Raw genomic sequence first — 25,456 nt, forward strand, 5'->3', positions numbered from 1 at the left:
AGATCTGGATCTTAGGGCCCTTGGGTGACGCATCCTTAACCTGCAAGAGGCTGGTTATACAAACCAAGGAACACAGGAATCTGTCTTATACGGAGTTCAGACCATTGGTCCATTTAGCTCAGTATTTGCCTGCACTGACTTGGCAGCAGCAACACTCCAGGATTTCAGAGAGGGGTAGCTTCCAGCCTGATGTGGAGATGTTGGAGATTGAATCTGAAACCTTGTGCGGGCAAAGCATAATCTCAAATCCTGAATCTCTCAAACTGCTTCTCAAGAACTCTCTCATACTGTTTCTGATGATTCTGGTCTCCCGTGCAATATGAGAGTTAACAGTGCTGCTTTGCCAGCAAACCCTTGACCAGGTCTGCCTTGCATCTTGTGTCCTACACCCAATTAGCACTCCTACTTGTGTTCCTCTGGTTTTTTAATTGTAAGAAATGGCACCTCATTAAACCGGCAGAAGAGTGGCTTTTGCATGACTTTTTTAAATACTTGTTTGGAGAGACATCTTGTCATGTTACTTCTGTGGGATGTAAAACGCAGGAGCAGTCCAACACAACATTGTTAGAGTGGACATAGAAAGGGAACTCTAGGCCATCCAGTCGGAACTTGCTGTTTCCCCTGGGATGGGATTACTTCCTCTGTGTAACAGGAGATGGGTGTTGTCTCACCTGGGCAGGTTAACACAAAACCACAGGGACTACACTCCAACTTCTTCTCTCTTTTGGACGCCGTTCTCAAAGGAACAACATCGCTATGAGGGTCTCTTGGCTTCCAGCCAAGAGAACACAAAGGGAATCTTTTTCCCTTATGGAACAGTCTCCTGAGTAAATGTTATTTTTACTAAGTTTAAGTCTGCCTCTGGGATCCAATTGTGAACAGATGATTTCTTGTGAGTAAACGTTTTATGCTTTTATAGAAGACTGTGTATTGTCTTATTTTGAGAGGGATTAATGGGGGAAATACCAGGACATATATTATAGAGACTCTAGCTGAGTCTGAGCAAGCTATCTGCTGCGTGTGTGTGTTTAAAAGCGGAATAAGAACTCTGCTAATTTCTGGGACTTGTAAACACAAGTTGGAATAGGGTATCTTAAACAATATATGCTCGCCTGCACCCCAAAACATTCCCACAACTTCATCCCGACCACATGCACTGATGAATGTACCGGTACTTTTCGCTGCCTCTTATTTTATTTAAAAACAGCGGCCAGTGAAAACTGTGCTCTGGAGAACCTTCTTATCAGGAGGATTTCCTTGCTGAGAAGATCAATAACAGCAGACAAGCCAGGTGCTTATCTTTCACTGCAATGTGCAGATGCTGCGGAAGTGATCTCTAGGGCACATTCTGATGCAGGGCCACCAGCGAGGAGGACCCTGTGTGCCGGGGCGATGCAGCACACTAAAAGTTGCCTCTGAATCCTCAGTGACACACGGATTCCTTACAGATAAGTCGATCTGGAAAGTATTTCCTGAAACACTGAAAACCGCTGCTTTCAAAGGTGGGCAGACTGTGGATTATCTGTATTTATATCTCAGCTTTTCACAACACCCTGAAAGTTGGCAGCCACCGGTTTAAAATAGTACTGAATAGGATCATTTCAACCTATTTACTCGCCTCTGCTAAAAGACACCTAAACTCACATCCCCGTCCCCGTCCCCCCCCCCCCCCGCCCACATTGTGGCGCCCCAGATCCACATTATTATTATTTCATCCTTGCTACAAAATGAAGCCACTTAACGTGCTGCGGTTCTGCAACTGCAGCTGAGCAAGATTATCGCACAGGCAGGAATCTAAACAATCCAGCTCAAAGAAGAGGAAGATCAGGAAACATACAAAAACCATGTAGAGCAGGGATAGGCAGTGTGGCTCTCCCAAACACTGTTGGACTACAGTTCCCATCATCCTTGACTTGGCCATGTTTGCTGGGCATGATGGGAGTTGATCAACACTTGGGAGGGCACCATGTTGGCTACCCTTGATTTAGAGAAGGGGTAGGGAATCTGGCCCTCCAAATCAGGGTTTCCCCAGACTTGGGTCTCCAACTGGACTACATTTCCCATCATCCCTGACCACTGGTCCTGCACCAGCCCCCCGAGAAGATGCCTAGTAAATCACAGACAGATGCTCCAATTCATGTGCCTGTTTTTGATACTGTATGCCTCTACTGATAAAATGCTACCCGCCTGGCTACTGTGCCAAGTGCAGCAGAAAGGGAGTAAGCAACCCCTAACAGTACTGAGTGGGACTGCAGACTCTGTCTCTGCACTGTATAGAATCATAAAAATATAGAGCTGGAAAGGGTCCAGAGGGTCCTCTAGTCCAACCCCCTGCAATGCAGGATTCTCCACTAAAGCATCCATGGCAGATAGCCATCCAACCTCTGCTTAAAAACCTCCAAGGAAGGAGAGTCCACCAGCTCCCAAGGGAGTCCATTCAACTGCTCTTGCTATCAGAAAGTTCTTCCTGGTGTTTAGCCAGAGTACATTCGCGTCCTACCCGCCAGAGCAGGAGAAAACAAGCTTGCTCCATCTTCCATGTGACAGCCCTTTTGATTTTTTTTTGACGATGGCTATCATATACCTTTATGTAGGCATCAGACCCATTGATCTCTATGGAATTTACTTCTTGGTAAAAGGCAGCAGTCCCTTCAAACATGATGAATCCTGACAGCTTGAAGAAGAGGAGTTACAGTTCAGTGGCACAGCATATCCTCTTGCATGCAAAAGGTCCCTGGCAGAATTTTTGTTATTTCTGGCTCAAAAGGAGATCAGGAATCAGCAGGTGATGGGAAAGAACTCTCTGTGCCTGAGATCCTGGAAAGCCAGAGTGGAAAACACCGGGCTAGACGAGACAAAAACTCCTGACCTAGTACAAGGTTTGAAGCAGCCTGGGGGGCTTGAATGGCAATATTTTGCCATATTGCAATATGGGCTGCAAGCTTTACTTAGTTTTGAAACACTTATCAACCCACACAGCATCTTTCTCAGCTCAATTCCCAACCCACCTCACAATGCTGTAAACATCTGGAGCGGGGAGCTTTGAGATCTCCGGGCAAGTTGTGACTGCGCGATGTCAAGAGACAGCGCACTTTTGACAAGAAAACAGCTCTGAGTGTGTATGCACGGGCAGAGAGCAGGAGCTGGCTATTCCGTAATTTAAAAAATACATTCTAGCCCAATGTCAGTTTTTACATCTGCACTACAGATTTGGAAGATTGGGGGGGGGGGGAGAGAAGGGGTCATTCTGGCATTCGTGGAACCACGCAAACAGTTGCCTGCCTGGGAACAGAATCTGAGGCCCAGGGAAGTTTTTGATGTTTTATTATGTTTTTATATGGGCAGGATATTAATAATAATAATAATAATAATAATAATAATATGCCCCACACAAGGTCAATAGAGCAGGTGAGTGGCAGAGAAATGAAAGCAGAAGCCTCTCCTCTGCATCAACAGCAGTCAGCTCCCCACCAACCTCTTGTAAGCCAAACTGGCACCATCGGCAACAGCAACACCCTACACCAACAGTCAGCACACCCCTCCTCTCCGAGTGGCATTATTAGTGGCTGCCATTGTGTGCTGCCTCATCCATCAGCACAGTCACAGTGCCCATGCTGCTGCTCCTGCTGCTGCAGTTGGTTTCTCTGCAGCGGGGCCCGCGCATAGGGAAGAGGGCATCTCGGCCCACACCCGGCAAGTCCTCAGGCCTCGAGCAAACCAGAAACCAGGGAATGGATCTCGGCTGCGCCACTGCACATGTCACAGCAGGAAAAGGAATTGCTGCAGTTTGCACTTCCCGGGCGCTGCTGAAATCAATCCGAGGCGCCCTCCAGAGCCCTTGCACTGAAGGCAGCAGCTGCTGCAGTGCCCTGTACCTGGTGACCTGAATTCACCTGACAAAGGCAAATTCAGCAGCTCCCGGGTGGCTCTGGAGCATGTCTGTAAGGCAGATTTACGCTGCCTTTGAAGCAGTCAACAGCTGGCGGCAGTCCTGATGTATTTTGGAATCTAGGCCAGGGAGCTGCCGTTGTTTCCCCCCTCCTTTTTTTTTTTTTTTAAGCGGTGAAACCCGATTTTCCTCCTTCCTCTGCAGATACGAGCAATGACCCTATTTTGGGCTGGTTAATCTATCACTTTGAAGTTGACTTTTGCATGAATTATTTGCACCTACAGTACCTGGATCTAACTAAAGGCTGCAGCTCAACAGGAAGGAAAAAGGAGTCGGATTTTGCTTGCTTAGCCGATCAATAGGAAAGGCAGCCTCCTCGGCCAATCTCCAATAGCAAAATTCTGGTTCCAAATTCAAGAGCCAAAATGTGGGGCTAATTTGAGGTTCTAATGCTGACCTGCCCTGAATTCCAACACAAGCATCTAAATGGGGTTTGGCAAATTAACTGGGGGGAGATATATATATATATATATACACACATACTGGAGTCAGTGTTAAGGATAACACATTTTGTTAACATGAAAGAAGACACGTTTGGCAGGCAATAGCACATGGCTTGAAGCTGTGTTCAAATCTCTGCTCAGCCAAGAACATGCAAACTACCCTATCTGAGCCTCAGTTCCCATATCCATAAAATGGGGGTTATAATAACCTATTTCACAGCAGGGCTGCTCCAATGGCAGGCAATTAAAAAAAATGTATTTAGGAAAATGTATAAACTGTTCTCCAAGTGTCATACAGATAAAACATAGATAAATCTCACAAAGAAATATATATATGAAGCCATCATCGTTCAAAATAAAGATAAAAATCAGCAAGACTTTCAGAACAAATATAAGTAACTAAATCATGTGTCTGGTTAGGCTTGCCAAAAAAGTTTCCAGCAAAGGATCTGATACCTCAGATTAAAACTTGGGTTGCCAAAACTGGAAGAACGTCTGCATTTGTTTGTATCTTGTTAAGGGAGCACTTTCTAACACTTGCCAGAAAAGAATGGACACCGTGCTGTGATGTAACCTCGCTGCAAAGATCAAATGCATCCCTTCCAATGCTAGCATCCTTTGGATACTGGGGTACATTACAAAAAGGGGCGAGTCCTGCCACTTCCCCCCAAAAAACAGACTCCTCTGAAGGACATCAGTAATCCAACACTTAAACAATCCACTTGCGTGAAGTCACAGCAGTTCCATTAAAAGCAGGTTATAGAACAGGGCTGGGGAAACTGTGATGTTGGAGGACTACAACTCCCATCATTGCTCAAGTTGCCTGGGGCTGATGGAATCTGGAGTCTGCCAACATTTGGAGGGCCACAGACCTGTGACAGAGAGAGGTGGATCTTAGGCCACTAACAAGCAGCTCCCTCTGAGTGGAGAAACCCCTTTGTATTGACCCGAGAATGCAACTTGAGTTGACCCTGTCTTTGTGGAAAACAGAGCCTCAAAGAGTAAAAATCAGTTGTTTGTGGAGTCTTACTTGGCTTCTTTCAGCTGGTGCCAACAGGCTGGAATGGAAGCCGTACCAAATTGAACCTAACTGGTCCCATCCTGCCTCCCCACCCAGCGCACCTCGGCTCCAAGTGATGTCCTTCTGGAGAAGGAGAGGAGTCTGCCTCCCGGGAAGGAGAGGCCGATGCTTCCCTGGCAAAATGGTGATGTGTCAATAAATAAGATTACCCAGAAAGGGAACACGAGTCTAGCTAGGGTCTTAGCTGAAGCCTGCCAGGAGACACTAGCTACTCGTGCAGGCTTTAATCTGCCTGCACGTTCCTTCATCAGTGGAACAGGGGAGGGAGGGGCAGGAGAGGAAAGAGCAGCTCGGTTTTTTGGCTTTAAGTAGGTTAAACAAATCAGAGTGCATCCGTGGGCTTGTTGGAACTGCAGCAGCGCTCCCAGAACAGGCAGAGAGCGCCTGGGAAATAAAGATACCAAATGTGATCACAAGGATATTTGTTTGCTTCACTGAGATGGGGGGGGGGGAGAGAGAGATTGCTAAGGGGACTAAACACTACCAGAGGCCCCCACCCCACAAGTGATATATTTAGAAGCATCTCGGTTCCCAGGGATTCAATGTTTGCTTTTTTCCTGCTAAAGGACTGATCAAAGTTGCAAAAACAAGGGATGCCCTCTCTCCTCCGCATGGCAGCGTTTGTTATGCACAGTTGTAAGGAATTGGGGATTTCAGGCACCTGATAACATCGGTCCATGTAGCTCAGGATTGGCTACAGCGGACTGGTCAACAGCTCTCTCTGGCTTAAAACACCGGGGGTCTTTTCCTGCCCTACCTATAGATGGATTGGACCTGGTGTGTTTTGCATGCCAAGCATGGGCACTGCTGTTGAACTAAAACCCCATGATAGAATCAGAGAATTGCAGAGTTCAAAGGGACCCCGAGGGTCATCTAGTCCAACCCCCTGCAATGCAGGAATCCTGCCCACAGCTGCCCCTGTGTGGGCTTGAATCACCAACCTTCTGGTTAACAACCAGGTGCACTGATCCATTGTCAAGACTAAGGAAAGACGGTCAAGATCACACAGACATATTTGGGCTTGTTTTTAAAACCAAGCTGAGGAATTGGAGAGAACAGAATCCAACCTGGTTTCAATATGGGTCTGGTGAGCCTGTTTTCTGACCGGTCCCATGATACAATAGGAGATATTTTCACACACAGCTCCTCCAAAGTTTCTGGCAAACTCGGCTTGTGGTGAGCTGCCTAGGCAACTGGGTTCACCATAGGCCCATTTGCATCAGGGTTAACGGCGGCTTTTCATTTCGCTTTTGTTTTGTCTCCAGTGACCTGGTTTCAGAATGAGTTCAGGAATGGCCCACGCCAAGGATGGGATGTGGGGCCTGGAAAACTGAAATGTGGGTCCCCTCCTTGGGGTAAAACAAAGAGCACATTGCTGCCACGTGTTATTCTGTTTATACAACCCTGACAGCGACTGCTTCTGGGCAAACCGAATTTAGGAGGGGGATACATAACCTTTCCCCAACCTCTGTTTTTGTGATTAACTGCCCCCCACCCTCGGCCAGCCCTATTGGCAAGAGGCAACCGCAGGAGACTGCAGCAGAAAGTGGCAGGCATCCCTCCTTCATGCTTCCCCACACCTTCCATGAAAACTGCACCTCCCCAAAGCTGCTTTGCCTACCACAAGCATTGGGAAACCTGTGGCCCTCCGGATCTCGCTGCATCTTCTGTGACCCCTGGCTATGCTGGCTGGGGCTGATGGGAGCTGGAGTCCAAAAAGATATTGGGGGACAGCTTTAGAAGATGAAGCCATTGGGTCTGTATCATAGGCACCTGTGTGTAATTTTAACACTTGAACTGGTGGCCTTGAACAAGTCTGTTTCACTCTGCAGACCTCACTGCTTCTGGATCAGGGCTGGGAAATTTTCCAGGAGAGGAAAAAAAAGTTTTTTGTTCAAGATGGGAGGGTTCAAGTTCAACAGGTAACAGGAATCAGAAAGGATAGCTTGCTTATCACCCCTTGCTTCTTTATTTACCACCCCGGTGTTTCCAAATGCCTGGCAAGGTTCAAGGAAGGAAGAGGATCCCTTGCAAAGGTAAAAAAGGTTGCTCTGCAATCAAATAGGCGGCGGCCCCACCACGCCCCGACCGCGTCTGCTTTCGCTCCTGGCCCAGCATATCCTGCCTGCCGCGATACATTTTAAAGTTTGATCTCAGCCTCTCTGGCACCTGTGAAAGTGCTGCTGCCGCCGCCGCCGCCTTCAGACAGCGAAGTAGGTCAAAGTCACCGCAACGGGAGAAAGGGCAGGGCGAGGTGGCGCAGCTCCGAGTGAGTCGGGAGGGGGAGCTTTTTGCTGCAGAGTTCATCATCCCCAGCTGCACGGCTTCAGCAGGGGAGCTCCCAGACTCAAAGCAGAGAAGGGAAGCTATAGCAGGTTTGCCAACAGTCCCCAACCTATGGATACCGATACCAAGGGCAGCGGAGGTTTAGGAAACTGCAAGGAAGCTGTTCGACAAATCGAGGAACAAGCAACCCCCCTTCCAATTTGCAAACGTTTTCCTATCCAAGTGGTCCCGTTTCTGTTTGATGCACGGGGGCTCCCTCTCTCTCTCTCTCTCCCCCCCCCCCCAGGTTCTTGCCACCTCCTTTCTGGGGCTATTGATGGGACTGACAAACAACTGACATAAATATGGACCCCCAGCATTTGTGGCAGTCTTGCTGCATAGCTGAACTAACAAACACACCGTTGCCCCTATTTACCAGGGAGAATCCCTACTTTCTGCTGCCGGTTCCTGGTCTCTATTCTGTCTTTTGGGAAGATGCTGGAGGCCGTGTGCTCATTTTAAAAATGCATTCTGTGTTGCACACACAGGTGCATGATAGTTCTTCAGGGTTCAGGTCCATCTCCCAGGTCTCTAGATACAGGAAACTTGAGGGGAGAGGGCAGTGGTGATATACGGTATTTAAATGCATGCTTGCAAATATACCCCAGATGCTGTACACTGCTCCCCTCCTTTACCCCATCTACCTTTCACTGCCCATCCATATAGTAAAAGTTCTTGCATGTGTTTGAGTTGCAGCTACCCTGAAAGTCGGATCCACTGAGAGACTCGACGTGCTATTAAACAATTTTTAAGCTGCTGTTGTTGTTTTAAACTATTGCACTGCAAACACATTATTTTCCAGCCAGTGCCGGAGAGGCTATTACAAAGTAAATGAATACAAACACCCAATTAAAGAAGAAAAAGAAGAAGAGCCTCAGGAAGAGGTGCTTGGCATTACAAACACACAAATGACCTTATTTCCGATGTGTTGGAATGTGTGACCTAATTAAGACATCCCCAGACTTAAACTAGCTTAGCCGTCATCGCCCAGCTTTTCCCAGAGAACCGTGGGAACTGTAGTTCTGTAAAGCAGGCAGGGGCTCTCTACATCCAAATGCTCAGCACCAGCGCCAAACTACAATTCCCGGGGTTCTTGGGGAAGCCATGAGTGTGAAAAAACCCCCCAAAACCTATCCAGCCAGGAGGGTAAAATGACGAAAGGCTCTTGAGAGCAACAGGGCTGAACAGAGCTGCCACCACATCTGAAGCCCTGATGCCACTCATTCCTGGCCAAGGCAGGCCTCTCTTTCTTTTGGTCTTTTTTTTACCATTCTTTTAGTCACACCAACTCAAAGTTGGGACCATTGTTAGTGACTGGATCACACTTTTGGTAGGCATGATGAAGACCCCCAGCCAGAGGGATAGCTCTGTGGCATCCAAACCCCCTTCAGCACAGGAGATTGGGAGGTTGGCCACCTGATTCCCCTCCACCAACACGGAAATTGGCAGTTGCAACACAGCTACCTCCATATTACCCAATTTTTAAGGCTTTCCCCCCCGCTGACCCCGATTAAAGCACCAAAAAAATAGCCTCGGGCCTCGTTTTCACTCTAGAAAGGACACTGCTTGTCCACCCGGTTGTCTCTCTCACTGAACACCATCATATCTGATCAAGTGGCATCTCTAGACACAGAGGGGGGCAAGTGCCAAACATGAGAGGTTGGTCACATGGTCCTCTGACCCACGACCTTAGCATGCTTGCACCATGGGCCTCTCCTTCCATTATCCCATATGGGGCGCCATATAGATCAGCCCATTTTGCACCTGGCTTTTGGCCCACTTGCGACCAAGTGAAGATGCCTGGACGCCGCGATGGCACCTGGCATCTCCACCATCTGGGGATCGTTGGGACAGGACCATTGTTGGGAGTCCAAGGATTACGCATACATGAGGGAGGTGGATGGATGGTGGAAGGGCCCTGGGTGAAAGGCAGGGAAGATCTCCCAGGGTGAAAGACAGGGAGAAGGAAGGGAAGCTCCCAGGTGAGAGCTGGGAGGGCTCACCACTTTCTGTGCATGATGTGGGTTAAGAGCTACCTTTGAGAGAGGAATCTGTGTTTTTTCCTTTTCTTTCTTTCTCTGTTTTTTATTTTTATTTAGCTTGGTTTCTTTTATCTTACTGTATTATGAAAAGGCTTTAATAAAATCTTATGGGGGAGGGGAGGAAATGAATGTGGCCGAGAGAAAAAAAGTTTAAGAACCACAGGTCTACATAACAATCAAACTTGGTGAAGTTTTTAATCTTTTGATGTCTTCCTGTGTTTTAATTTGCTGGAAGCCGCCCAGAGTTGCCGGAGTAACCCAGTCAGATGGGTGGCATAAATAAATTAATAATAATAATAATAATAATTGCTCCATCCACTACTGCCTCTGATCATCTTTACCACTGCAGTACCACCTGCGGCTGTACAATTAGTATGGGGTGGGTGGAGGGTGAACATTCTTATATTCAAGGGAAAGTTGTAAAATAAGGTCAGTGTCCTAAATGGCACAGATCCTACCATTCACACATAAGCCAAATGCCGTTTACTGCTTCCGCAAGCGTTTGCTGCATGGACACTGGGTATTCGCTGTGTTTCACAATCCTGGAGTCTAGATTAATCTGCTCCTTGTGAATGTGTTATCTTTGGGGTGCAGGGGGACTGGGTGCCTGTGGGCAAAGGGCCAACCTCAGGCTAATTTTCATCGTGAGATGAGTGCTGTGTGCAGAGATCACTGATTACTGCACCCTGCGTTTCTATAAGCGGACAAGGATGTGCAAACATAGCAGGAGATCGTTGGCTGCATGCCCAAAATAACACAGCTTATGAAACAGGTTTGGAAACACTAGTAAAAAAAATAAAAATGCAGAAACCAATGCCTGCATGCACACATGGGGAATAACTTCAGCAGATGGGATCTGATATAAAGCCCTGCCGTTCAAGTGGGCTTCTTCTCTGCTGATTTCAAGGGCAGTTTTGCACATAAACACTTTTGAAGTGAATGGGGAAGCCCTGGTGCAAAGGTGAGCTCTAGGCAACAGATAAGGAAGTGCGGGGAATCGCAGCCGTGTGCAAGAGAGAAACAGTGAGTGAGAATGCTGCATATACCCCACATGTTTAAAGGCCATGACTTTCCCCAAGAATCCTGGAGCTGTGGTTTCTTAAAGATGCTGGAAATTGTAGCTTCTGTGGTGGGCAGAGTTCCCAGCATTCTTTAGGGGCAGCAGTGTGTTTTAAATATATGGTGTGCATGCTGCCGGACAGGCAGCCGGAGAGAGAATATGGTTCAATGAATCATACTTGGGTCTCCTTTAACATATTCTGAGGTCCAGCGCCGAGGGCCTTTCGGCGAGAAGCAAAGCTACAGGGAACCAGGCAGAGGGCCTTCTCAGTAGTGGCGCCCACCCTGTGGAACGCCCTCCCATCAGAAGTCAAGAGATAAACAACTACCTGACATTTAGAAAACATCTGAAGGCAGCCCTGTTTAGGGAAGTTTTTAATGTGTGACTTTTTAATGTATTTTAATCTTTGTTGGAAGCCGCCCAGAGTGGCTGGGGAAACCCAGCCGGATGGGCGGGGTACAAATAATAAATTATTATTATTATTATATTCTAGTTAGGAAGGTGCAAAATTTCACCAATGGGTGACCAGCTCCTTGGCCAACCCATCAGGTGCCCTTCCAATGCAGTTGAACTCCAACTCCCATCAACCCCAGGCAGCATGGCCAATGGCCAGGGATGATGGGAGTCACAGTCCAACCACATCTGGAGGGCCATAGGGGAACTGCAGTCTGGGGCCCAAAGTATATTTCACTGCATGCATGCAACTCAATGCTCCCTCCCCATACACACACCTTTGGAAATTAAAACCTGAAATATTTCAGAATAGCCATTGGCCAAGATACAACACAAAAAACACAAATTAATTTCCTGCTCCCCTTGAGTTTTTAAAGCAAAAAATCGTCTGTTGATTAAAACCAAGCGGACCCCCACTGAGGGACAGACACAATTGCTTACTGGTCTGAGAAATCGGCGACCAGTTGTCCTTTCCAGAATCGGAAAAAAAATCTGTGGTGGGCAACTGGCATTCCATGGGAAGAATTTGGCCCACAGAAAACTGGCATGTCAAGTGGATAAAAACCTCCTGGCTACAGTCAAATTCCCCTTAACTGGCTTTGAGGGGAAGGGGAAATGTATGGATGGGATTCACCTACTGAGTCCTGTCAGTGCAAGGCCTTAAAGGGGGCTCCCCCCCAAAAAAAATTGGCTCGGGGTGGTGGTGTCAGAAGAATATTCTGCAGCCTTTTAAATGTATCTGTGGGAAGTGAGGTTTTATTGTTTTGCTGTTTCGTTTTACTTATCTACTTTTTTTAATCCTGTATTTTATTCTGTGAACCACCCTGGGATCTTATGATGAAAGACAGTATAGAAATCTGATTAATAATAACCGTAATAACCTCCAGAATAGCATACACAGTGGGTAGTTTGTGTCTGGACAGCTGCAACGCATTCACCACACCTTTAATACTAGTCTGGAAGAAGGAATTTCTGCAGGTGTAGCTTGCATGTAAAATTATTGTTGTTTCTATTTATTCTATATATAATTTATTTACACCCAGCCTTTTTCCCTGACAGGGACTCACTAATGACCACTAAGGATTTCTTCTACCACTGCAGACTTTGCCACATCTACCCAAGTCTCGACCACTCTGACCAACAGTGGCTACTCTTTGGGTCACAGTTTGACCGTAAAGCAGCACGGCCTACTGCTTTTGCAGCGTTTGGGCTCAGCAAGCTCACTGCAATGTTTCAAAGGCCAAACAGGGTGGAATACAATCTGTGCAACACTCCTTGAACTTCACATGAACTTGTGGACACCTTGAAGAGGAATTTCACCCTCGTAAATGGAATCGGAAAATTTGGCAAGCGGGACATTCCTATCCCAGCCCATGCTAGCAATCAAGATCTTTAACTACTTGAAGAGATAAAATAGCACACCTGGGTGCTGAAAGCAAGCACATCCATGCACACCTTCCTCCTCGCCTACTCCTCAACAGCCCGTGAGTCACCTGGCAATCTTACTCAAGCAGTGATTAGCTGGAGAAAACCTTGGGCACGTTCAGTTAAGGCCTGTGGCACTCAAGTCAGGAGACTGCAGCGTCAGGTTAGCACCAAGCAAGTGGTAATCACATGCGGGCATACCCAGGATCCTCCAAGCAAGGGACCTGTCAAGGCTGCCACTGCCATCAGACGGATTAGGCAGATGGATGCTGGTTCAGGGACTCAAAGTCTTGCAGGGCACCTTGAATGCCCTGCAGCAGGGAGGATGAGCCTTGGTGGCCCACATGCCACCATTGGTTCTTCGAGGAAATTCAACTTTGAATTAAGGAATAGGGTTTAAGGAAGAAAGTTGCCCCAGTTACAAAGAAAAGGGAAAAAAGAATGAAAAAAAATGCAGAACCTCCACATTTTAGTGGCACCCCTTCTGTTTAGGTTTTGTATGTCCCAGTGAGCTTGATATTATTATTTTAAAGGTGAAAATTACTAGGACGCAGGTGGAGCTGTGGTCTAAAACCACAGAGCCTAGGGCTTGCCGATCAGAAGGTTGGCGGTTCGGATCCCCACGAAGGGGTGAGCTCCCGTTGCTCGGTCCCAGCTCCTGCCAACCTAGCAGTTCGAAAGCACATGACCTGGAAGTTGTACGCCGGCTCCCTTGGCCAATAAAGCGAGATGAGCGCCGCAACCCCAGAGTCATCTGCGACTTGACCTAACAGTCAGGGGTCTCTTTACCTTTTACCAGGTTTATTATGAAATATGACCGCCACGAGGAAGGCTTTGGTGGTAAAATACACTTGCACCCCCACTGTTTGAAGAAACAGAATACCCCGCAAAATACAGAAGTTGGCCAGTCCTGCCTTAAAGAGAGAGTGTGTGTGTTTCCTGCAGCCATCAATCATTGGGGAGGGGGGAGGTATTGCTCCCAAATGGGTCCTATTAGAAGGGAATACCGAAGTCTCCAAGGGTATCAATAGCTGCACACAAACTGTACATCTGTAGGCACTTGATAAAAGATTAGGCACTGTTATCACTAGAAGGCAAACAGGATGGACTTAGTCATGCACAGAGGTTGAAATCAATGGGACTTAAGTTAGTCCTCCAACCCAATGTTAACCCAGAACTGGAAAGTGACATCTCAAGAGATTGTAGCACAATGCACAGTGTCAACATGTGTTGTCGTGAATCACCACGGTAGCCTCCCACAGCGATAAGGAAACCTTCAAGAGGCCATTGTGACGTCACACAGTCCCAGAATTTCTGAATTTCTAAACTGCAGTAGGGCTGACCCCTTCTAATGCTATTGACCCAGAAGTGGCCCCAGAGCAGTTACATGTCACTCCTGCTTCTTGCCCTGCTGCCCCAAAGATCCCTGGGATTAGAAACATCCAAGTTCTTTTAATGCAAGTGCGCATGAAATACAAAAAAAATCATTATTTATTCCTCAAAGGAGTTCAAGGCAGCATGCACATTGCTGCATTCAATTCTCGTGACAAACTCGCAAGGTTGGTTAGGTTGAGAGGCAAGTGTGGCTTTCACACAGCCACCAAGTTCATTCTATCCCTCAGCAAGATTTGAACCCAAGTCCGTCACTCTGTGGCCACCAAGGAACTTCTGGGGGTTAACAGGAGATCTGTGGGACTCTAATGCTACGAAACGCTTCCCCTACACTGCACTCCAAAAGCTTCTTATAGATGATTTAGCGGGAATGAGGGGCGGGGGGCAACCCAGGGCTCTGCAACTCTGCAATCAGGGTCACAGTGTCCCCCACAAAGACTGCACAGCAGAGGATTCCTTGTGAAAATTATTTCATATTCCAGAGATCTGTAGTAGATGGGAGAACCACCACCACCACCACCCCCCACCAGCACACATATGGAAGGCACTCTTGCATGAATATAAGGGTACGTAACCCAGCCTGGATCTGTTTGTAATCTTCTTCACTAAAACAAACAAATGAAAATTCTGCAGCAAGCTCAATCCGCGCCAATGCAAGATAAAATTAGGTAGTCTGTGTAAACGCTGCAAATTAAATAAATTTGCATCTATCTGCTTTTGGGGGGCATAATTTATTCTGTTTCTGCTAAGAGGACAGGCAAAGAGCTATGCAGGTCACCAAAACCAATCTTCTGGTCCCTGGAAACCTTGTTTAGATATCTCCCCCCCCCCCCGGGCATCTGAGATTTTAGCCAGCATTGCCACTACTGCCACCAAGCATTGATTAAGGACTAGAAACTTGCCCTTTTAAAACAAAAAAGTTGCTATTTCCACAGGATGCTGAACTCTACGCTGGGCAGCCTTCTCTGCTGTGATGTGCTGGTGATGGAATGATTATTGCTTTCCGAGTAAAAGAGGACACAGCCCAAGGGCCCATCCTTAGCATCTACCAGGGAAGAGAATTCAAGCTGGGAAGGAAATGCCTTTACTAGAGACCTGCCAGTCTGAGCTGGATGGTCTGATTCTGTGCAAGGCAGCACTTCCTCATCTCTCCTTTGCAAAAAGGTGGCTCTCTTTACACTGGCCCACTTTCCTGGGTTAACCTTATCTCACCCCCCCCCTTTCAGCAACCCTATTCCCCTAAAACCCAACTTCCCATTTGGGAGGTCTCCACACGCATCATCTCGTACATCCCAGAGAGACCTCATGGGGCTGACTGCTGGACCCATCCAATTTGCACACATGCACACAGAGCTCTCCAAACGGTGCCTGCAATATTTCCACCCTCCTTTTGCACAACAGCCGAGGACAAAACAGAAATGAGTTGCAGTTTTTCAGAGCCTGCCAGTCAGATGCCACGGGGTTTGTTTACCGAGGTGCACGAATCCCGGGGCATTCCCCGCGAGTCAAATCCATGATATTTTATCAAAACAAATTTCGATGGCAAGTAGTAATTTTACGCATCAGAACTACTTCCCACATTGCAGCAATAATTTTCTCATTCCTTGAATGCCCATGCACGTCTTTCAGGCTGGCTCCCTCCCTCCCTCTCCTTTTCACTTAAACAACCATTCCGGTATCAACCGAAACCATATTTCTATTTTCTCCCTCCACCACCACCCCGCTCTTCGTGCAAAGAAATAAAAAAGGGGGAAATCAGGCATAAAAGGCTCTTTAGAAACCCCCACTCACAATTCAGAAATGTACGCTTCGGCTAGGAAAATACCAACTGTCTAAAAATAAACCAAGGGGATTTCTGTGTGCGCTGGTGTGTGTTTTTCTAAAAGGGAAATGAATTAAATCCCAGACTTATGAACGCCTTCCGGTGCCGGGAATCTAACCTGATAGGATATCCTATCCTAGGATATTGCCACTGAAAAGAACGTTAAAAACCCGGCTTATAATATAGCACGAAGATGATTGCATTTTGCAAACGGCTTGCAAAAAAACAACAACACCTAAACACACACCCGGGGGTGCAGCCTCTCCTCTTTTTTCGCATTCCCCTTTTAGCGCCCACCCACTTCCAGAGAACTGATGCCATCTCCTACGATCCGCTAAATCCTAGGGAGAGAGAAGAGTTTGCAGCATCACAGCAACGCTTTGCCGGCTTACCCGAATTGTTATCCATGTTGCTGCGTCTCCAGGCGCCCGGCTTCCGTTTGCAGATTTAAACCTGACTCCGGGTTTGCAAAGCAGAAATCGCGTCGGGCGTTGCAAAGACCTGTGCGGTGCCTGTGTGTGCTCGCAAACGAGGCGCCCCTCAAAGCAGGCGAAAATAAATAAATAAGTGGAAATAACGATCGGCAGCAAGTAGGCTAAGCGCTAAGGGAACCCCTCTGCGGCTTCCCTCCTTCCCCCTCCCTTGCTTTCTCCCGCGGATGTGTGAGTGCGCGCGCGTGTGCGCGTGCCTGCTTGCTTGCTCCCGAGCTGCCGCGCTGCGAAATGGTTTCAGGTTCCCGAAAGCGGCGTTTTTGCAGCCTGCTGCAACTTCCACGTGCTTCCAAACCCGGCTCCGGCTGCAGATTCCCCCTCTTCCCCCCCCCGACTCCGGCGCTCCCTGGATTGTATAGACGTGGGTGAGGTTTGCTCGCTTGCTGCTGCTGCTGCTTCTTTTTTGCTTGTTCAACTCGGGGATTAGCCGCTCCTGTTTTCGAGCCAGGAGGGAAGCGGGGGAGGGAGGACCTGGCTTGCCTTGGCGGCTGGCTCATGTGTAGCTTGCATGTGACAGCATCGGAGGCATGCCCCACTGACACACATTTCAGGCAGCCCAAGCGATGACATCAGCTCCCGCGGCCGCACATGGGCAGCAGCAGGCGGAGGAGGGAGGGGAAGGGGAGCCTGGCCTCGCTTCACACACACATTGCAGCAGCCCAGATCGGGGGTGGGGAAGGAGAGAGAGCACCCCCCCCCGCGCACCCACCCACCCACCGACCCATTCGCGTCCCCCGCACACCCACCCGCCGCCTGGCACGGGCCCATCTGGGACATAGGCAAGCGGCAGTTCCCAGCTTATTGTCAGCGGAGAAAGGGGTCACGTCCTGCTTTGCCCCAGAAGGGAGCCAAGCTGCCGCTCCGGATCCGAGGGGGGGGGCGGGGGCGAGAATGAATTGGACAAGAGGGGCAAGGGAGAGAGTGGGGAGGGGCGATTAGCCGGAGGTGGGGCTGGGGCATTCTCGGTACGCTCAGAAGCACTGTCTTCTTCGTGGTGGTTCAATAAAATAAAAAGTGGTGTAGGCAGCACCAGGCTGGGGGGAAGCTACACCTGTTGGATTTCTGCCTGTGACCAGAATTTCTTAACCGCAGCTGGTTAAAAGTGCTGCAGTCCGTGAGCTCCCCAGATGGTGTTGGACTACAGCTCCCATCGTTCCCAGCCGGCTTGGCTCATTGGTCAAGGATGATGGGAGTTGTAGTCCAACAACACCATGAGGACCCAAGGTTGAATAATTATAAGATTAGAGGACTTTTCTGCCCCTTTTGTTTTACTGAGAGAATCTGCCCTTGAAATCACTGGGGCCTTAAAAGTGCCTGACTTTGGTTGGCTCATGGCCACCATATTGTAAATCCTGCCAAAGTTCTGAAGACAGAGCTGTTTATTTCTGTGATGCCATAATCAGAGACAACTAGTGACTAAACAGTGCTAAAGCCTAGTGACTACAGAGAGGGAGGCAGGCGGCAACCCTGGGCTCACTTAAAGGTAAAGGGACACCTGACCCTTAGGTCCAGACTCTGGGGTTGCGGCACTCAACTTGCTTTACTGGCTGAGGGAGCCAACGTACAGCTTCCGGGTCATGTGGCCAGCATGACTAAGCCGCTTCTGGCGAACCACAGCAGCGCACAGAAATGCCGTTTATCTTCCCGCCGGAGCGGTACCTATTTATGTACTTGCACTTCGTGCTTTCGAATTGCTAGGTGGGCAAGAGCAGGGACTGAGCAACGGGAGCTCACCCCATCACGGGGATTCGAACCGCCGACCTTCTGATCGGCAAGCCCTGGGCTCTGTGGTTTAACCCACAGTGCCACCCGCGTCCCCTGGGCTCACTTACCTGGGAGTAAATTCCACAGTGAAAATCAGTTAGACTTACTTTGGAGTAGACATGTCAAGGGCTGCAACTTTAAGCAAATGTGAGCCACTTGAATTGGGAGTTCCAGGACTGAGAGAGTTCACTGAGTTTCTCAAGAGCTGGGGGTGGAACATAGGAGGAACTCTCTGAGTCAGACAATTGTTTCATCTAGCTCTGACTGGCAGGGGCTCTGCAGGGATCTTGCCAGCTGTACCTGGAAATAGTGTGGCCTCCAAAACCTGGGGCACCATAGAAATTAAAATCTCCCTACACCTGCTTAACCCTGGTGCATGTGTCATTGCCATTTCAAGCAAGAAATACTTTGATCGCTTCCAGGGTGCATTCATCATGCCAAGACGGTTTTGAGAGATGGTTGTAAGAGAAAGGGAGAATCCACAATTTGGGCCTCTTAAATTGTCTCAACTGGAGGAACTGTTTTAGGAATTGTATGTAGAACATTTAAAGCTTACTGAAATAAATGAAACCAGAGCAATAAGACATAAGAACAGCCCAAAGGCCTATCTCGTCCTGCATTCTGTTTTCACAGTGGCCAGCCAGATGCCTATGACAAACCCACAAAAAGGGCATAGATTAATAATAATAATTTAAAAGAATAGTTTATTATTTGTACCCCACCCATCTTACTGGGTTGAAAATAGCCCTCCTTTGCTGCTGTTGCCCCCCCCAACTATGACTCCACTTGCACCTTATATTTCAAGCAGTAATGTTCCGCTTTTACAGGTCATGGTTTCTCCCAAAGAATCCTGGGAACCGTAGTTTGTTAAGCACGTTGAGAGTTGTTAGGAGAACCCTATTCCCGTTGCAGAGCCACAATTCTTAAAGCGGTTTAACAGTCCAACCCTCTTCCCATGGAGCTCTGGGAACTGTGGCTCTGTGAAGGCACAAGGAGTCCGGTCTCAGCAAACTACAGTTCCCAAGATCCTTTGGAGGAAGCCATGATTGCTTGAAGTGGTGTGATATGGCTTTAAATGCAAGGTGCAGATGCGGCCGATACTGAGACACATATAGCCCCTGAACCTAAAGATTCCATATAGCCTAATTGCTCAGGCTCAGTCTCTCTCTCTCTCTCTCTGCATGTGTCTTTGTTCCCTTCACTGCTTCTGCCAATACTGTTATACTAGCTTAAGATAAAACACTTGGAGATAGGATCATAGAACTGCAGACTTGGGTCATCCCTGTTAGGAGAACCCACAGCCCTGAGATTAAGAGTCTCATGCTCTACCAACTGAGTTATCGGTCTGGAAGTTAGAATGACAGCTCAGGCCTATAGCACAAAACAACTAATGCCTAAATACTAATAAAAAAATAATGTATTGTTTTTAAAATACAGGAATCAATGTTTGCAACGGATGAGTTGGTTAAAAACAGAGATGTGTGAGCCAGGAAGTTATATACCAGGGCGCAGAGAAAGCCCCTGCTGAATATGAAACTGGGACAACCGCTATTAATAGGATGTTAAAAAAAAAAAAACACAAGAGAGAGAAACTGGGACAGTGCAGTGAACCATTAACATACTGCCATGACAAAGGTTTACAAAGTGAGGCAGAAGGTGGGGGGGAAGGCACCCAAAGTTAGAGAGCTGGAACGGGAAGCTGACAATTTAATTTACTCAAGTCTATTTCTCCTAAAAGTTTGTTCTGCTCTGAAAATAGAGCTTGTGTTCTGGGCATCTGAGAACATTTGATCAAGCGTTGCGCCAGAAAAAATATCAGTCAATGGCCTTGCTGGGGGAAAAGTCTTTCTATAGCACAGGAGAAGTGTGTGAAGGTTTAGGACAGGGCCATACAAGGCACCCTGAAGACATTAGAGAAGATCCTACTATGCAGCGAGCTGAGGCAGCAGTGCCCATGGCAGAGTGGAAGATCCAGATCTGATCGGTCACAGTTCTCAGAGAAGCCCTCCTGCCCAATCCCCATGAATAGAAGCGGTTAAGAAAATGGGAGGCCACCCATTCATTTCAGTGGATGCAATCAGATTTGATGGCTACCGGGTCTGATAGCTTTTTAAAGGGATTTGATGAATGGAAGAGAAAAACAGTCATGGCTACACTGCAGTCTTCAGGTTTCAGAGGAAGCCTTGTGGCTTGTTGTCGGGCTCCCCAGAGGTACCTTGTGGCCCACTGTGGGAACAGGATGCTGGACTGTGTAGGCTCTCCTTACATTCTGATGGGGCTTGTGCAGGAGAACTTCCCAAGGCCGCACTTCACAGCACTGTGCCGTCACAAACCATCTCTAGATATTGCGCATGCGCAGAAGAAGACGGCACATGGATGCTTCTCAGTCTCGCTCTGAAGCCGACCGAACACAGGTTGGAGCACATAATCTGCCTACCGTGTGGCTGCAAAGAAGGCTCAATTTGCAGCTTGCATCCTCTGGTAGCCGGCCAGTGGAGTTATTTTAGATGGCTCAGAGGTTACGGTGGTGGAGGGATCTCTGCAGCTTTCAAATATCTGCTGTAACCAACTTGGAGGGGAAAGTTGCTTGACTTTGGGGTGATCTGGACTCTGCACTTGTCGCAGCTCCAGCTGAAGCATCCAGTGCCATTATCGAGTTGCATTGTGGGCTCAGTTTCACCTTATGCAATCAGCTGACGTGGACAAGGTGCTTGGTAGCAATACTTCCAGCCACATGCCTTTAATAAGCCATGTTCCTCCAAGCTTGCAGAGGGGGGCTGACTGGTTGGGTCCAGAATACGGCTAGCACTTCATTGTGTGCTACCTTGAAAGAGGCTGCTCCTTAAGTGTAGCTGCTCCTTAAGAAACCAGCTGTGGACCCTTTATATTGGAACAACTGTTGACCAGTCACAAATGCCCCCTTTGGGGCGAAGGCGGTGGAGAGGATTGTGGTGGGACAGCTGCCAGCAATTTTGGGCGACACAAATTATATGGATCCATTCCAATCTGGAATCCGGATTTTGGATCGAGCTTAGCAAGCCTTTGTGGCTAGAAGTGCCTTTGACCAACTACAACTGGCATGACCATTCCTGGACCAGGAAAGCTTGGCTGTAGTTCATGCATTAGTTATTTCAAGACTAGATTACTGCAATCTGCACTATGTGGGGCTTCCCTTGTGCTTGATCTGGAAGCTTCAGTTAGTGCAGAATGCTGCAGCACAGGATAGCACCTTGTCAGCATATAACTCCTGTGCTCAGAGATCTACACTAGTTGCCAATTTGTACCGCGCCAAGTTCAAAGTGTTACCATTAGTATATAATTATAATTATAATTATTTATTTATACCCCGCCCATCTGGCTGGGTTTCCCCAGCCACTCTGGGCGGCTTCCAACAGAACATTAAAATGCAATAATCTATTAAACATTAAAAGCCTCCCTAAACAGGGCTGCCTTCAGATGTCTTCTAAACGTCTGGTAGTTGTTTTTCTCTTTGACATCTGGTGGGAGGGTGTTCCACAGGGCGGGTGCCACTACTGAGAAGGCCCTCTGCCTGGTTCCCTGCAGCTTTGCTTCTCGCAGTGAGGGAACCGCCAGAAGGCCCTCAGCGCTGGATCTCAGTGTCCGGGCTGAACGATGGGGGTGGAGACGCTCCTTCAGGTATACTGGACCGAGGCCGTTTAGGGCTTTCAAGGTCAGCACCAACACTTTAAATTGTGCTTGGAAACGTATAAAGCCCTTAACAACTAGGGACCAGTTTACTTGTGAGTTTGCCAAATGTGCCCACTTGACTGCTTCAGTCTGCGGAATCTCTGTCTCTTCAGCCCTGAGTGTGATGAAAACATCCCATCGCACCGACTACAAGAGCCGCAGTGGAATTACCGTACATTCCCTCAGAGGAACTGTTCTCTGTTTGATCTCTGTGTGAGTTGCTGTTCTAGGCATGCCAATCAGCAGGGAGACCTAAAGCAAAATAAGGAAGCTTCCTTATCCCACGTCAGGCTTTCTGTCCATACAGCCCAGTATCGCCTACTCTGATTGGCAGCAGTTCTCCAGGGTCTCGGGGTCTCAGAAGCCTTTGCTATCATGCTCTTTCTGAGTCCAGAACAGTGATCAACGCAGTTACATAAGGGATGGTGTGCAATGTATCAATAAAGCTAGTGTTGCTTCAGCAAAATGATCTCTGCTTGTTCAACAGGACACCTCCCCGCACCCCGGTCTTCCAGGCACCCCCTAAATCTGTTCTGGGTTTACCCCAGCCTCTATGAAGCAGCTATGGAGATAGCATGTGCAAGGGGAAGGAGGAGAGAGGGTGGAAGTCCCATTGCACTTGCACAAGAATTTACTTCAACACTGAAAAAGAGCTGGTCCCCTTTGCCAAGAAGTTCTCTCCTCCTCTTACATAAGCCTTTTCGGGATCCAAGAGTAAAGTGTGTCACCAGTTTTAATGCAGAAGCTATTAGAAGTTTGTAGAACAGTGGTTTATATGATTGTGTGTTGTTCAAGGCCTCCCCTGGCTGTCTTGCCTCACCCTGCCGAGCGATGACCTTCCATACCATGCTTTCCCCATATATTCCCTACTGCAGTCGGACAGCAATTCATCTAAAAAGAAACCTTCGCAGAGTTTGAAGAACCCAGGGAAAAGAAGGGATTGAGCTGTTGATAAATGGCAACCCAGAACCAGCTGGGCCCCTGCTGGCTGTTCGTGGCAGTTCACAAAAAACAGCACCGCACACACGTAGGTGGCCCAGAAACCCCATCTCTCTGCTTCCCTTCCACTCCCCCCCCCCCACCTCTCTGGGTGACCCAGATTCCTGCATGGAACCATTACGTTTGGCTAAATAAGTGGAAGGCAAAGAGTCTCACCGTCCTTTCAGATATAGACAAAAGGAGATGCGATGTTTTGTTACACGACTTGTTACATGCTCTGTGGATGGGTTTAAAAATAAAGAACAGGAGCAAACAGAGGTTGCAGCTCAGCCGAATCCATCAACAAGAGGGTTGTGGAAGCTTTAGGGCTTCCAGGAAGAACATCATGGCAAGGCAAAGATCATTCTGCCTCATCCAAGCAAGAGAAGGAGCAGCTGCAGAATATGTGCTTCCGGTCAGAAAAGAGCACTTCTCCAATGTTTGCTTTCCTTTACCCTCCTCAGCCTTTTTTCCTTTTGTAGCATATCCATTAGATTGTCAGCCTGAAGGCAAGGATTGTTTTATCTGTTAATCTCTTTGCAATGCTTAGAAATGTTAAGTACTTAAGAAATTTGTTGTTGCGTATGATGTCTGTCTGTCATTCGAAGCACCCTTACTCAGGAGTAAGTCCCACTGAACAATGTGGGACTTGCTTCAGCATAAATGTGGCTGTATAACTGCAATCTTACTCACCTGGGAGTAAATCTGGTTGATACCAATGAGGCTTACTTCCCAGTAATTTATGTTATTGGCATGTGCATCGGCAATCTTCTAGTAAAATGCCTCGAAGAGACTTGCAGTTATAAAGGGCATACACATACAATAATTTAAAACAAATATCCTTTAGGCAGAATGCAACCCTGCCCAGAACAGGGAACCATCCATTATCAGTGCCACAGGGTCTTACCTGGGTTGAGCTTCAGTTTCTTGGCTCTCATCCAGTCCATTACAGAGGCTAGATGCTGGTCTAAGGTATCCACTGCCTCACCTGCAGATATAAAGGAGAAGTAGAGCTGTGTGTCATCAGCATATTGCAGCCAGCAATGCTTCTCCAAGGGTAAATCCTGTCTCAATAATCGGTTAAAAGCTGGTTTTGGGTGTCATGAAAAGGCAAATTGATGTTATATTAAATAATATTAATAACACAAATAAGTAGTAATATGTTTAATGCCAGAGAGAGGAAAGAGCTACTTGCAGGATTTTCCACCTCGGGTACCAGCAGCACCAATTTCAGGCAGGTCTCGTCCCAAATGGATGTGACCTTGCCCAGAATTGGTGCTGGTGGGTGCAGGCAGGGCACCTGCAGAGAGCTGCTGCCACCTGAGGCAGCAGCCTCACCCTGCCAAACAGCTGGGCCAGTTCTGCTTGTATGCTTTTGACCACTCCTCCATCCCCAGTACCCATCTCTTTATTCTGAATAAACAGAGCTCTGGGAGCTTCACTCAGCTTCGCCTCACACATCAGGCGGGAAATTGGAAGCCAGCCTTAATCCCAGTGACCTCCTGTTCGTCATCTACGGATGAAGGGCAGTACACAAATTTAATTAATAATAATGATTTTGTTGGCATCTGTCTGTCTTGAGAGACAATGGAGTGCACCTCCGGGGGGGTGACGTTAAAGTGCTGTGTGTTAGCACAGCCTGGCGCAGGCCTGGGCAGTTTATATGGAAGTCCTGGTCCGCCAATCGCTGACGTGGTCCAAAGGAAAGCAGAACAATATGTTTGACACCAGCTTGGCTGCAGGAGTTGCTGGAAGGAAGCGTACAAGGCGCCATCCAACTGTCTTAGGGACTCCACTCCAGATTTGTGTAGGGTTTACTCCTTTTCCTCTCCTGAAGATATCCTGCAAAGCAGGTTTAGGATCAGAATTTTCCTTCTCCTAATCACAACCTGGGGTGCCAACTTGAATAAAATATTGGGGGGACAGGTAAGCCCCACTCTGCATAATCAATCACAAGATGTGGCTCCACGCCATTTGAATGGCAATGCCCATCAACTTAGGGGGGGGGGGCAGCTCCCTCGAATATTTTATAGGGGGTCGGAAGGGACCTCAGCCCCTAGGAGCTGGCTCTTATGATGACAACACCACCACAACAAAGCAATAACAAGGGAGGGAGGTCGCTTAAGGTGCCGAGGCGGCCCTTAAATCTGGCAAGGTTGGAGCTTTATTTTTGTAAAACTTCGGCCCGACCTCGAGGGAGGAAAAGAGAGATTAAGCTTTAGCTGCCCTCAATCCTCTCTCTTCCCTTGATCCACCCGCAGCAAGAGGCGCGACGACCTGCGATCAGCTGCGGAGAAGCACACGTGCGGCGCCGGGGAGTCCCATCTGCGAAGCCGCTGCTCCTTGCGTGCAAGCCCAGCCCGGGAGGAAGAGGGGAGGACGCGGCCGGGCTGAGCCCTCCGGCTGCTTGGCCTTCCGCTCGGGGCTACCCTGGGCAGGCCGGGGCGGCTGCGGCGGCGCTAATCTTCCCTGGCGCTGCGGGCGCATATCCGCCCCGTCGGCGCAGGCTTAGCGAGGGGGAGC

At 48.3% G+C, this 25,456-nt stretch overlaps 1 protein-coding gene across 2 annotated transcripts in view; it reads right to left on the bottom strand.

Annotated features, from left to right (window-relative positions):
- Positions 1-23,896, bottom strand: part of LOC117040672 (nuclear receptor subfamily 1 group D member 1-like) — a 40,843-nt gene extending 16,947 nt beyond the window's left edge. Inside the window, exon 1 of one of the 2 annotated variants that reach the window (XM_033138592.1) lies at positions 23,841-23,896. In XM_033138592.1, coding sequence (XP_032994483.1) covers positions 23,841-23,880 — 40 coding nt within the window. In that variant the 5' untranslated portion in view covers positions 23,881-23,896. Of the gene's footprint in view, positions 1-16,384; positions 16,496-23,840 lie in introns of those variants that run through there. The other variant, XM_033138593.1, reaches the window with a different exon arrangement.
- Positions 23,897-25,456: the final 1,560 nt, after the last annotated feature.

Source organism: Lacerta agilis, chromosome 2, assembly GCF_009819535.1.
Source record: "Lacerta agilis isolate rLacAgi1 chromosome 2, rLacAgi1.pri, whole genome shotgun sequence".
Classification (NCBI taxonomy): Eukaryota; Metazoa; Chordata; class Lepidosauria; order Squamata; family Lacertidae; genus Lacerta; species Lacerta agilis.